The 13,055-nt window shown below is 42.2% G+C and overlaps 1 protein-coding gene across 2 annotated transcripts in view; it reads right to left on the bottom strand.

The window, feature by feature from the left end:
• The window catches only part of LOC109936545 (A-kinase anchor protein 2-like), an 11,256-nt gene extending 936 nt beyond the window's left edge, over nucleotides 1–10,320 (bottom strand). The window contains exons 1-3 of one of the 2 annotated variants that reach the window (XM_048614079.1): nucleotides 6,851–10,319; nucleotides 3,330–3,493; nucleotides 1,339–1,377 (exon numbers count right to left, since the gene is read on the bottom strand). In XM_048614079.1, the coding sequence (XP_048470036.1) occupies nucleotides 1,339–1,377; nucleotides 3,330–3,493; nucleotides 6,851–8,732 (2,085 nt within the window). In that variant the 5' untranslated portion in view covers nucleotides 8,733–10,319. Of the gene's footprint in view, nucleotides 1–1,338; nucleotides 1,378–3,329; nucleotides 3,494–6,850 lie in introns of both variants that reach the window. The other variant, XM_048614080.1, reaches the window with a different exon arrangement.
• Between the last annotated feature and the right edge of the window lie 2,735 nt (nucleotides 10,321–13,055).

Here is a 13,055-nt window from a genome sequence, read left to right on the forward strand (position 1 = left end):
AGTTGGATGGGGTACAGTGTGTGTGAGAGGGTGGGGAGTTGGATGGGTTACAGTGTGTGTAAAAGGGGATTGGGATTGGATGAGGTCTTGTGCTTGTATGTGTTTTCGGGATAGTGTGGGAATAGTTGGGTGGTTTGCAGTGGGCGACTTTTTCATGACTAAGGCAGTTAATGTTCAGACTTGGCTGGCCCACTTTGGTTTAAAAGGCATGTTTGGCAAATGCATTGATCCAGGAAGCAGATTGCAGATGTCACAGGGGCAGCCTGTGCCAAGGTGGTCTGGTTAGAAGGCCTACCTTAGTTCTCTGCATCTTCATCCCGGATGTATTTCAAGTGGTTAGGCCCTGCAGTCTCTCCCTTCACAAATTCTCACCTCCCCATTTAGTCCCCAGGCCACCTCCATGGCTTTTATTGCCACCTCCCTGCCAACTACATTGCCCAGTGTGCCCTAGAGAGCCATTTAACAATAACGGCAAGTGTTGAAATACTGGGGGAAAACATCCATTCAGAAACCTGCTGTCAAAAAGATGATCATTCCTATAACCCTGAACAAGTATTAGACACGGCAGTTGAGTATCAGTGCCAGAAGCTTATCAATTTCACACCTCCTTATCGTGTCCAAATAAATATACAGACACTGAAGAAGAGATCACAGAAAAGAACAACTGATCACAATCTCAAAGATGTTAATTATTCAAAGTAAATACTCCAGTTTGTCCAAACTAACCTCTTAATGAACTAATGAATTTGAGAGTATTGAGGCTCAGCCAAACATTCATAATTAACCTTCGAGGAATGATAGTTAGTAAAAAAAAAACAGATGGCCAGACACCTGCTTCTCTACCTGGACTCATTATGACCTTCCAAACCCATGACCTCTAATAGGAAAAAGGAAGTGAATTCATCCACCACATGCAAGTTCCCTTCTAAAGCCACACATCATTCTGACTTGGAACTAAATCATCATTCCAATGCTATTACTGGGTTAAAATCCTGGAACTCCCTCACCAACAACATTGTGGGTGTACACACCAAGAACAGCAGCAGCCTACCACAACTTTCTCAAGGGATGTTAGGAATGGGCAAAAAATGCTGTCCTAGCAGCACCATAACCTACGAAGAAATAAAAACAAAACCAACGCAATTGTAATTGCAAGTGGTTTAGTAAATATAGCAATGTTAGTAACAAAGCAACTCAGTATTTCAAGACCACCTCTTTCTCGAAGTTATCACAATGCAGCAGCCAAGCAGTTAGTAACACTGGTTAGATACTCGGCTACGTTTATGGTATAATGCAGGCAGGTAGACAGCAGGCTTGGCAGTAACAAAGGGTAACTACCTCAATGTTGACATCATCAGAAGCCTTGATACCAGCATACTGGAGTTGAAAACAAAGCTTGTATGAGAAATTTGAGGATGCCACTACAGTGAATCATCACAAGATCAAACAAAGAGCAACTCCTGATGCCTGACTTCAGTTTTGTATTTTCATACCTGATTACAATTTATTTACTTCATAGCTGTCTCCAAGGTCTGTTGAGATTCTGTTGTCTCAGTGGAATCACTGACCTCCACTATAGTATAAGGTTGCAGTCCCATTCAGACTGCCCTGTTCATTATTACAAGAGCTGTAGGTGATGCTGGTAGATGCTGCAAAGAATATTGGACTTTACACTTGAAAACATCAGTACCAAGTTACATTTCAGGCCCATTTTACTTCTGATAGACAGACAGGGTGTTCAATTAAAAGGGAAAAGGGGATGGGAAAGGGGATGGTGAGGAAGGTTTTTCTAAACCCTCTTCCCCTTTTCTTCCTTTTCTAAAGATCTCATAGAGGGCTACAATCCTACAGATGCCAATAACCCTTTGATTCTTAATCAAGGGCCTATCCTTCACAAATGAAGATAGCAGATTATTCATGTAAGACGTTATAATCGAAGCTATTATTCTCATGTATGTGCCTTGTCAGGTTCAGAATTCTTATTGAGCTGTTTGGGAGGTTGGCTTGGCAGAAGGAGACAGATACTAGAGATAATGGGTGGGCATTCGAATCAATAGGATGTGGGTGTCCCACGAGATTCTGAGGAAGGCCCGCAACTGTTCACTGTATTTATGAACAAGTGGGATAGATAAATTTACAAATTTGTTGATGAACCAATTGCAATTGTAAACAACATAGGTGAGAGAATAAAATTACAAACAGTTATTGATAGTTTAGGTAAATGGGCACAAACTGGCAAACGGATTTCAATGTGAGGTCATTCACTTTGGACCCATAGGAGACTTTCAGAACGGAAGTCTAAAAAGACTTGGAGTTCCAGGTTCATAGTTCATTAAATTGTCATGGATTAAATTAACAGATGACAATCAGAAAGACTATCCTGGGAACACTGGGCTTTAAATCAAGAGAACTAAAACAGTTGTGGGTATTGGTGCAGCAATAATAAACCATGGTTTGACCACAAATGAAGTTATCTTAAACAGTTCTGGGCATCTAGCAAGCATCCAGTGGCCTTGGATGGAGGGAAATATAGATTTACTGGAATGATATTTGGATTCCAAAAGTTATGCTAAGAGGATAGATTACACAAGCTAAGTTAAATTCCTTGAAGTTTTGAAGCTTTCATGGTGATTTGACGCATGGTTTCAAAACATGAAAGGAAACACAAAATACAGAGAAACTGTTTGGGAATCAAGGGCAGTAAATCGTAGAAAAACTTCTCCAGGAGTGAAATTGGGTGGTAGAAGTATGGAACTCTCTTCTGAAAACAGCACTCAATGCTGAATCATTTGTTAATTTTAAATCTGGGATTGATAGATTTTTGTTAACTAAAGATATTAAATGGATATGGGGCAGAGGGTGGGTATATGGAAAGATAGGTCATGGTTTAGCCATGACCTTACTGAATGGTGGAACAAGCTTGAAGGGCTGACAGCCTCCTCCTAATGCTTGTTCTTAAGCCATTATTATGTTTTCATAGAATTGTTAAAGCACAGAAGGAGGTTATTCGGCCCATTGTGCCTGCACCAGCTCTTCAAATGAGTATCATTATCTATTTAAAAGAAACAGTTAAGGTTGAAAATGTTGAGACTTTGAAGGAATAAAGAAGTTATAGGGATACCATTAATTAACTGCCTCTTTACAATCATCAGCTACTTCTAGTTTGAAGGAAATGGTCCTCCAGACTTAACATACGCCCATAACGACAATCAGAGTCTTCCAACATTGACTGATGCTGGAAATACACCCATCAAATTGTTAACAAGCTCATTAACACCTTATCAGATTAGAATGCGGCTACAAATTTTTACTTAAACTTTTAACTTTACCGAAGTGTCGTCCTTTCTTTCCCATGGTTTCCCTTTTTGCCTTTCTTGTTTCGGAATCGTTTCTGTGAGGCCTTTTGTTTGATCACCATTTGAAGTCCCAGCAATTGTAGGCTGCCCAGGAGACATTAGATTAACTGTAGAATTCAGGCTATCTGGTGTGGAAGCTGCAGACGGGTTAAAGCAGCAACATGAAATAATTACATACAAAACATACGGCCATCGCAGATACCCACATGCACATACATCCAGCCAATACATTCATACATTCTCACCCATGTACAGAAAGGGCAGGAGTTTCAATTGCCAGCAGGATCAAAATTGGGTGGGACACCATTTAAAGGTTCCATTTCCAGAGGTTATCTGTGGATCCTAACACCTTGAAAACACCAGGATTTTCAAACGGAGGGTGGTATTGGGAGGCATCAGGCCCTGTCTTCTGCCAATGCCACTGCCCAGGTAGGGAGATTTCAAACCTCCTGGAGACACTCTGCACCAAACCTGACTCCTGTCCAATTAGAGTATCAGCATTTAAAAAGAAGAGTGACACAGTCGAGATGTAGAATTTGTCCAAGTATTGGTTTCCAAAGCAAAACTTTAAAAATCAGCTCATGACCTTCCACAGACACTTGTATCATACTCAAAATGAAAAAAATGGAAAACCAGGGAAAAATCGAGCCGTCCATGTGGCAGACCTGTACCTCTGCAGAAAGTCTATCAGATTTTAGGGAATTGTTTAGAAGGACACAAGTATCAACATTTTTCTGAAGAAGGGTCTAGGCCTGAAACGTCAGCTTTCCTGCTCCTCTGATGCTGCTTGGCCTGCTGTGTTCATCCAGCTCTACACCTTGTTATCTCAGTATCAACAACCACTATCTCAAAGGAAGGAGGCAACATATTAAACCAGTGTTGAATGAAAGAGGAGATCGGAGGTGGGGAGGGGAGAGGTTGGGCATTGGTGATTTGTGATGAGGTGAGAGGTGGGTTGGCATTGGGAGTGAGTATCAGGCACTCTGCAGAAAGGCTCTTTTGGGGGTAGGTGGGATCCAATTGTGTGGTTTACCAGCATGTGCAGGGGGTCGATATGATCTCTGCACACATTCACCTCCTGAAACTACCAAATACTTAACAGCGAAGAAGATGCCTCTGATAAAGTTAGAAACAGACAGCCTGGAGGCAGATGTACAAAACAGACTTCCCTTTCCAAACCCGAACCCACTCAGTTCTTTCAATTAACATTTAGTCCTTCAAGACCAAGAACAAGACTGAGTTGATGATCACAAATGAGGAGTAAATGGTTTCCTGTAAGGTGAGTGGTAAATTTAAAATTGCTGAACACCAACAGCACTGGACACCCAGAGGCATGTCTCATGTATGCAAAGAGCCTTTAAAATGTGAGATTGGAAATCAAACAGATATTGCAATGAATTTGTTGTTCACTCAAGGGGAACAAGACTGAACATTGTGTTCTCTTGAAGTTTAAAAAAGGTGGGAAAAGAAAATACCTTGATCCTGGAGAATTTCTTAGTGTGCAGCAGAACTGAATATAGGTGCTGAGTGTAGTGAACATTGAAGGTCTCCCATTCCACAAGGAATGTCAACTTCTGACTCAAGACATGATATGGTGCGCCGAGGTGGAAAGGGCTGCCTGTGATATGGGGAAGGCAGTGGTGTAGTGCTAATGAGTCTACACTAGCAATCCAGAGGCCCAGACTAATGCTCTGGGACATGGGTTCAGAGTTAAGGGAGACTTGGAACTGAGGTGGGATCAAGAACCAAGCATTCCAATCAGCATCTGAAACCCTATTTCCAACCCTGACATGATTAAAAATTACCCACTCACCTTTGAGTGACTGCTATATTGGAGATTCCTGGACAGGGACCTCCAGTTATGAACCTGTCCAGGAAACCCCAAATCCAGCAGCAGAGAGATTTGGTGTAGAAACCACATCCCCTTGTACAGCACTGAGTGCCGCATTTTGAAGTTTAAGGCATCCAGCAGATGGTAATAGCTACTGTGAAAGGATATATACATACGTTTTTTGGGGGGATGGTGTAGGAAGTGGGAGGTGGGTGAGAGGGAACCAGTTTTTGGGGTGGGGGCTGCAGCCAAATAAATGGATGAGTTGTTGGGGTCAGTAAGGAGCACCATTCAGCTTGATGGTCAACCCAGGAGTTAGGGTGGGTTTTTAAATCCTCTAACCTTCCTTAGGTAACTATAAAATTTAAACGAGTTGGAACTTTCCAAATTCTCTGACTTTAACAGGATTTCACGAAGGGTTCCAGACACAAGGGATTTAGCCCTTTGGAAAATTCACTTTCCTGGACAGTTCCCACGGAGTCAGCTGCACTGGGGATTCTGCACAGGCCAGATGTACAGCTCCAGTCAGCATTGTTTTGGCCATTAGAATATGTGGTCCAAGTGGGAGAGAGAGAACAGATAAAGAGGAGAGGCAGTCAGGTTCTAGTGAAACTTGGGTCTTCAATGCTCCAATCAAAATTACAACTTGGGTCATTGTCAGTTAAGAAAACTATTTGCAATTCCTGGGACATCTCAGAATAAATCATGGACAATCAAAGTCCCCGGGAACTACAGTGCTCCATATGGTGTCTGCAAACTACAGGCCATCACGCCCAATTGTCCCACGCAGCACTGATGTTTCACATAAGACTCCTCTCACTCTATCAGCACATCTTTCTTTGCACTTCTCCTCATGTGCTCATCCAGCTTCCCTTTAAATGCCTTGATACTACTCAGACAAAAACTTTCCTTACATTCTAACACACAAGAATGTTTATTACAGAGCACTCAAGCATGTTGAATAGTGAGGTAGTGTACTCTTAAAAACATATTTTTCACATCAGCAGGTTCTGTCTCCATTAAAGGTTAGTTTGAGCTGAAACAGTTGGAGGTAGCAGACAAGTACTCCCTGGCCTGGATTTCACAGTCAGTGGTGAAGCAAGAACACTCAATGCTGATCTCAATTGTAGCAAGCTCCTCAGAGGGAATTTCCTCTTTCCCCTCTACGGTTTAAATCTGGTACTGAGTGAAGGGGATCTCTTGAGGATGCCTCAGTAAGTAGGTAAATAGCTAATATCACTGAAGGATTTGCATACCTGGAAGTTTAACGTGTTTAAAATTCTTCACTTCTACTTCAAATTTTCAGATAGCAAATAAATTATGATGATTGGAATTAGATATAAACTAAGATGAAAATGAGGAAATTCTAGAACAAAGATTTTGTTACTACAAAGAAATTTGACATCTCACGAATATATGCCTTTCGTGGCAAGTAAGTTTTTCAGCAATAATTACTTTGTACTTTGTTCATGACATTGAAACCAATAGGATTGGAGAAGCGGGTATCGCTAAAGACAACCTGGAGAAATGTTGAAGCACTGACAGCAATTTCTGGATTTCTATGTTATCCTGGGCGTTTGTGGACTCCTGGAACTACTATCTGTTTCAGTTGGGCAGTGATAGTGAATACTGAAAATTTCAACATCTGGCACAATACACTTACTCGAGTCAAGGTTCCCAACAGGCTGCCACCTCTGCCTCTGAGCCTGCAGCTCCTTTTCCCGATGCTGTTCTTCCTCAATTTCCTTCTCTATGAGGAAAGTGGTCTGGGACTTCAGTGGTCGCAAGATGTAGGGCTCTTCACTGAGTGTGGGCCAGTTTTCCACCAGCCTTGCCACTGTGCTGTGTGAAGCTGGATCTATCTTTGAACTGTTGGTCTTGGAATTGCTTTTACTATTCAGCTGATAGTCTGGATATTCTCGCAAGATTACTTTATATTCTGTTGAATCACCTTGGATTGTGCTGCCTTCCACTGGAAGGCTGTGTACAGCGACAGAATCCTGTGAAGCAGAACTGGTTATCTTTGGGTGCTGGCCCTGCTGTGGTACAACAGGCACATCATCTATTTGTTGTTCAAAAACCTTTTTGCGCTTTTCCACTTCTTCTGGCATTCCTTTATCATATAAGCCCTGGACTTTACCTTCTTCCTTCAACTTCTCTTCCCTCTTCGAGTCCATTTCGATTTCTCTCTGAACAAAAAAAACCATCCAGTTTTTGTCTTTAGATTTTGAGAAAAGAGATGTTGGAGGCAGTTGTGATAACAGTGGCTTGGTCCTGATTTCCACCATTTCTTCAGAGCTGCCAGACTTCTTAATTCCTCGCTCCTTACGAAGACTGTCTTCCCTCTCCATGGCCAATCGAATTTCCTTCTGAATGGGTGTTTCAGACACACGTTTCACTTCTGGGGATTCCAAAGCAGCACCACTGTTATCAGTTCCTGTGTTCAGTATTTCAGTTGATGCCCCACTATCACTTGTATACCCATAGCTGCAGTCATTGGGCATCTCCCCCAGTCCAGAGTCAAGGTCTTCTATTGATGAGCAGACAGGCAGAGTTTGCTGGCTCTTGCCAAACATTCCACCGTCACCATTTTCCACAGTTGCTTTTTCAGCAATGAAGGTGCCATTGCTTTTAGGGAAAGGCTTCTCCAGGAACTCATTTTCTTCATCAGGGAGGCATTCAACTCTAACAGCCTGTAGAGTGACCCCTGGACTTGTGTCCACCTTGTAGCGAAGAGGATGCATTGATTCAGACAGCGTGGAAGATTGATTCAAGATCCTGGAGGTTTGAGCAGAGGGTCTCGGGCTCATCGGGACTTCTGGCTGTGACTTCTCCATCTCAAGGAACTGCTGGCGAGCAGCAGTGAAGTTTATTTGTTCAGTGTTGATACCTTCAGAATGAGCTGTGGAGGATAAGAAGGGTGATGCATTGGTTTCGGTGGAAAGTATCTTCATTTCATCTTGTTTCTGCATGGAATCTGCAAGTGATGGTTTCTCCTCCATATTCAGTTGCTCTGCCGATGCCCATTTCTCAGCAATGGTGGCATTTTTCTTCATAGCTTGGTTTCTAATAATCTCTCTTCTCTCCTCTGTAAGCATTTCATCATCAACTGTTCCTTTAATCACTACCGCCTGATATTTTTCTTCTTCATCAGAAAAAAGTCTTGTAGGCTTTTTCTCCACATGGTAAGTCCGAAGGTCAAAGTTGGCTTCTCTCTTTATGGTGGCTAATTTTGTGGAATGGGTCCAATCTTCATCGTGCTGTGTCTTTGAAAAAAATGGGTCACCATGAGCTGGAGTGTCATGATTGTCTACATCGGTGTGTTGAATGACAGAAACCTTTGTTGCATGAATGATGACATCATTACTACCATCAATCCCAGACGTTGGAGTGACTGAAACAGGTGACCCTGAATTAATCAGTGTGGTTGCATTCGGATTGTGTGAAAGCAAATGGGTTCCATTTTCGAGACTTTGATATGAATAGTCAGAATTGACCAAAGACCCATTGCTGGTGGCAAAGACATTTCCCTCCGTTTTCTCCATTAGGTCTGGGGTATCTTCTTCCAGTGAATTCTCACTTTGAGCAAACGACTGTTGGCCTTTGAGGAAAACAGATTCTTTTCTCCCCCCTTCCTTCAACACAAGCTCATTATCTGATTGCTCTTCCAGTCGATCTCTGGAGCCTGTAGTTGAGATCTCCCTCGTATCTTTGGAAGGAGTCCTGTCTTGTTCCGAATCTTTGCTCTGCACAAGTTTTCTTTCCGGAATTCCTACTGGCTGAGGGTCAAAATTTGTCAGATTCCCATGAGCCAAATCCTTGGAGACAGTGACAGTTGGCTGGGACTTCACCTCATTCACCACAGACACCTCTATCGGAATCTCCAAATTCACTTGTTTCTGTTAAAGACAAAAAGGATATTTCACACTGAGGAGTCACATACTGCTTGTGGGAGCCCTATTCACAGCACTGGGTTAGGAATGAAAGTGGTTAAGGATCTCAGTACATACTGTAGCACACAATCTGCACCAATTACAATTAAACATGCATTAGGCAGTTAGTCTCAAATTTAGAACACTATTTCCATGGTGGTACCATCTAATATTAGGATTAAAACTACCAAGAATATGTGTGACTGGAAAATTTAACCTTGGTACATTAAGTCCATATTCGGCTGTCTGGGGATGCACGGTAGAAGAGACAAGGGAGAATGTTCCTTTAATGGTAGGGATATTCTAAATTTGTATGGGTCAAGTTCATTCACAGATCTGTGCTGAGTGACAGGCTGATCAGTTTCCTGTAATGTCCAGACAGAAATGCATGTGTACATGCGTATGTATATGTATGTGTGTGTGTTCAAGCATACAGCTGAATGCATACAAGTATTGCATGTCCATATACCTGGTATGCAACAATCAGCCCCTCTCCTGGCCAACACTGCCAATGCTGACATCATGACCACCCACGAATGTTCATAGCTGTCCACATTCTGGAACTTGTCCAACTCTAGCCTTTTTCCATCAACCATGAATAACCTCACCAATGTTGGGACTGGGCCAATGGATAGTGGCCTTTACTGATAGCAGATCATGTCTCTGCTGTGCTGAACCATCACCTCCTCACAAGGAAGTGGTGGAAGAGATGCCAAATAGAGTTTAGCTGCCTGGCAAGGGGATTAGGTCCAGATTAGGGGTCTGTCCAACCTGTGGCATTAACACATTGAGGGATTATTCTGAAGAAGAGTCAGTTTGCTGAATGGACTAATCACAGAACAAAATAAGTTAGTTTGCCAAATTGTTCTCAACTGGAGTACATTGTCTCTAAGGGACTTTGTGGATCAGATGTATTTACATGGGAAGATTTAAACTGAATATAAAAGCTGTGGATGTTGCCCACAGAGGTTATGTATTGCAACTTGAATAGTGGTGGCAACAGGAATTCAAATTTTAAAAAGTGACAACAATCTCTTTATACAGTTATTGAAATACTTAGAGGTACTCGGGGATTGTGGGGTGCAAAGGGAAATTGGCAAATAGGGTTAAGGAGAATCCAAAGGAATTCCACAAATACATTAAGGACAAAAGGGTAACAAGGGAGAGAATGGGGCCTCTTAAAGTTCAGCAAGGCTGCCAATGTGTGGAACCACAGGAGATGGGGGAGATACTAAACAAGTATTTTGCATCAGTGTTTACTGTGGAGAAGGATATGGAAGATATAGAACATGGGGAAATAAATAGCGACTTCTTGAAAAATGTCTATATTACACAGGAGGTGGTGCTGGACGACTTAAAATGTATAAAGGTGGATAAATCCTTAGGACCTGATCAGCTGTACCCTAGAACTCTGGGAAGCTAGGGAAGTGATTGCTGGGCCCCTTGCTGAGATATTTGTATCATCGATAGCCACAGGCGAGATGCTGGAAGACTGCAGGTTGGCTCATGCAGTGCCAGTATTTAGAAAAGGTGGTAAGGAAAAACCAGGGAACTATAGACCAGTGAGCCTGACATCGGTGGTGGGCATGTTGTTGGAGGGAATCCTGAGGGACAGGATTTACATGTATTTGGAAAGGCAAGGACTGATTAGAGATAGTCAACATGGCTTTCCATGTGGGAAATCATATCTCATTAACTTAACTGAGTTTTTTGAAGAAGTAACAAAGAGGATTGATGAGGGCAAAACGATGGACGTGATCTTTCTGGACTTCAATAAGGTATTCAACAAGATTCTGCGTGGTAAACTGCTTAGCAAGGTTAAATCACATTGAATACAGGGAGAGCTGGCCATTTGGACATAGAACTGGCTGGAAGGTAGAAGACAGAGGATGGTGGTGGAGGATTGACTTTCAGACTGGAGGCCTGCGACCAGCAGTGTGTCACAAGGATTGGTGCTGGGTCCACTGCTTTTCGTCATTTATATAAATGATTTAGATGTGAACATAGGAAGTATGGTTAGTAAGTTTGCAGATGACACCAAAATTGGAGGTGCAATGGACAGCAAAGAGATTACCTCAGAGTACAATGGGATCTTGTTCAGTTGGGCCAATGGGCCGAGGAGTGGCAGATGGAGTTTAATTTAGATAAATGTGAGGTGCTGCATTATGGAAAGGCAAATCAATGTAGGACTTATACACTAAATTGTAATGTCCTGAGGTGTGTTGCTGAACAAAGAGACCTTGGAGTGCGGGTTCATAGTTCCTTGCAAGTGGAATTGCAGGTAGATAGGATAGTGAAGAAGGCGTTTGGTATGCTTTCCTTTATTGATCAGTACATTGAGTATAGGAGTTGGGAGGTCATGTTGCAGCTGTACAGGACATTGGTTAGGCCACTTTTGGAATACTGTGTGCATTTCTGGCCTCCCTGCTATAGGAAGGATGAAAGGGTTCAGAAAAGATTTACAAGGATGTTGCCAGGGTTGGAGGGTTTGAGCTATAGGGAGAGCCTGAATAGGCTGGGACTATTTTCTCTGGCGCATCAAAGGGGTGATCTTATAGTGGTTTATAAAATCATGAGGGACATGGATAGGGTTAATAGACAAGGTCTTTTTCCAATGGTGAGTGAGTCCAAAACTAGACGGCATAGGTTTAAGATGAGAGGGGAACAATTTAAAGGGACCTAAAGGGAACTTCTTCACACAGAGGGTGGTGTATGTATGGATTGAGTTGCCAGAGGAAGTGTTGGAGGCTGGTACAATTACAACATTTAAAAGGAATCCAGATGGGTATATCAATAGGAAGGGTTTAGACGGATGTGGGCCAAATGCTGGCAAATAGGACTAGATTAATTTAGGCTATTTAGTTAGCATGCACAAGTTGGACTGAAGGATCTGTTCCTGTGCTGTACATCTCTATGACTCCATAACCTGATACTCATTGTTGGTAGTGTTTACACAGCTATTTCATCAAGCAGTAGTGGAAGACTAGTTTTTAGACAAACTGGAACCAAGGGTTGTGTACAAATGGGCATTGACTGGCAACAAGTAGCTGATTGGTCTGTGCACTAGTGACCAGTTATCTATGACAAAGGCCTTCTGCCTCCCATCAACTGTATGATTGGTTCCCAGGTAGCAGAACAGTTTGTGGGTATGAGCATTTTGGTAGAAGCTATCTCCTCTCTGCAATAAAAAGCATCTCAAGCCTCAGGATAGCCAGCTTATTTCTCCTTTCCATTTCTAAGCTAGTGACTTTTCACTAGTAAATCAAAGACCTTTATAAGAATCAACCAGTCACACTGAATCTGGAAAAGGAAGATTGAGAAGCAGTAAACTGTTCAACAACTGGATTATCTGAGCAATCCCTCTGGACAAGACCACTGAACTGCTGACTGGGGTCTTTCCTTCCACTTGTAACACCCATGTTTTTTTTCGCTGTCTGTGTGTATGTATATAGAGGGAGAGTTATTAATGGGTTTAGAGTTTTAATTGGTAGAGTTAAATGTCAACAGTTATTTATTTGTAAATAGAATCTATTCATTTGTAATATATAGTCATTCTTGTTAAGTACAGAAACTGGTCTATGGGGAATTTTGTTTACTTTTCAAAATCTTTCATTAGTGAGATTTTCTGGGAGTATTGGAGCTACCCCAGTGAGGCATAACACTAAGATGACTTTCCTTCTTCTGAAATCAACCTACCAATGGCCCCTGATCATCTGTTTCTGTGTAGGTCATAACAACTGCCTTTAAACTTGATAATACTTTCCTGACCAATCACCTCTGACCATCTGTAGACTGAGTTCATCCAGAACTCAGCCACCCATATCCTGTCTCACAGCAAACTGTGGTTAGCCATCACTCTTCTGTTCACTGACTATCGTTGGCTGCTGATCTAGCAGTGCCTTCATTTTAAAGTTTTCACCATTGTTTCAGACCTCT

This window comes from Rhincodon typus, chromosome 29 (genome assembly GCF_021869965.1).
Source record: "Rhincodon typus isolate 14 chromosome 29, sRhiTyp1.1, whole genome shotgun sequence".
In the NCBI taxonomy this organism is placed as follows: Eukaryota; Metazoa; Chordata; class Chondrichthyes; order Orectolobiformes; family Rhincodontidae; genus Rhincodon; species Rhincodon typus.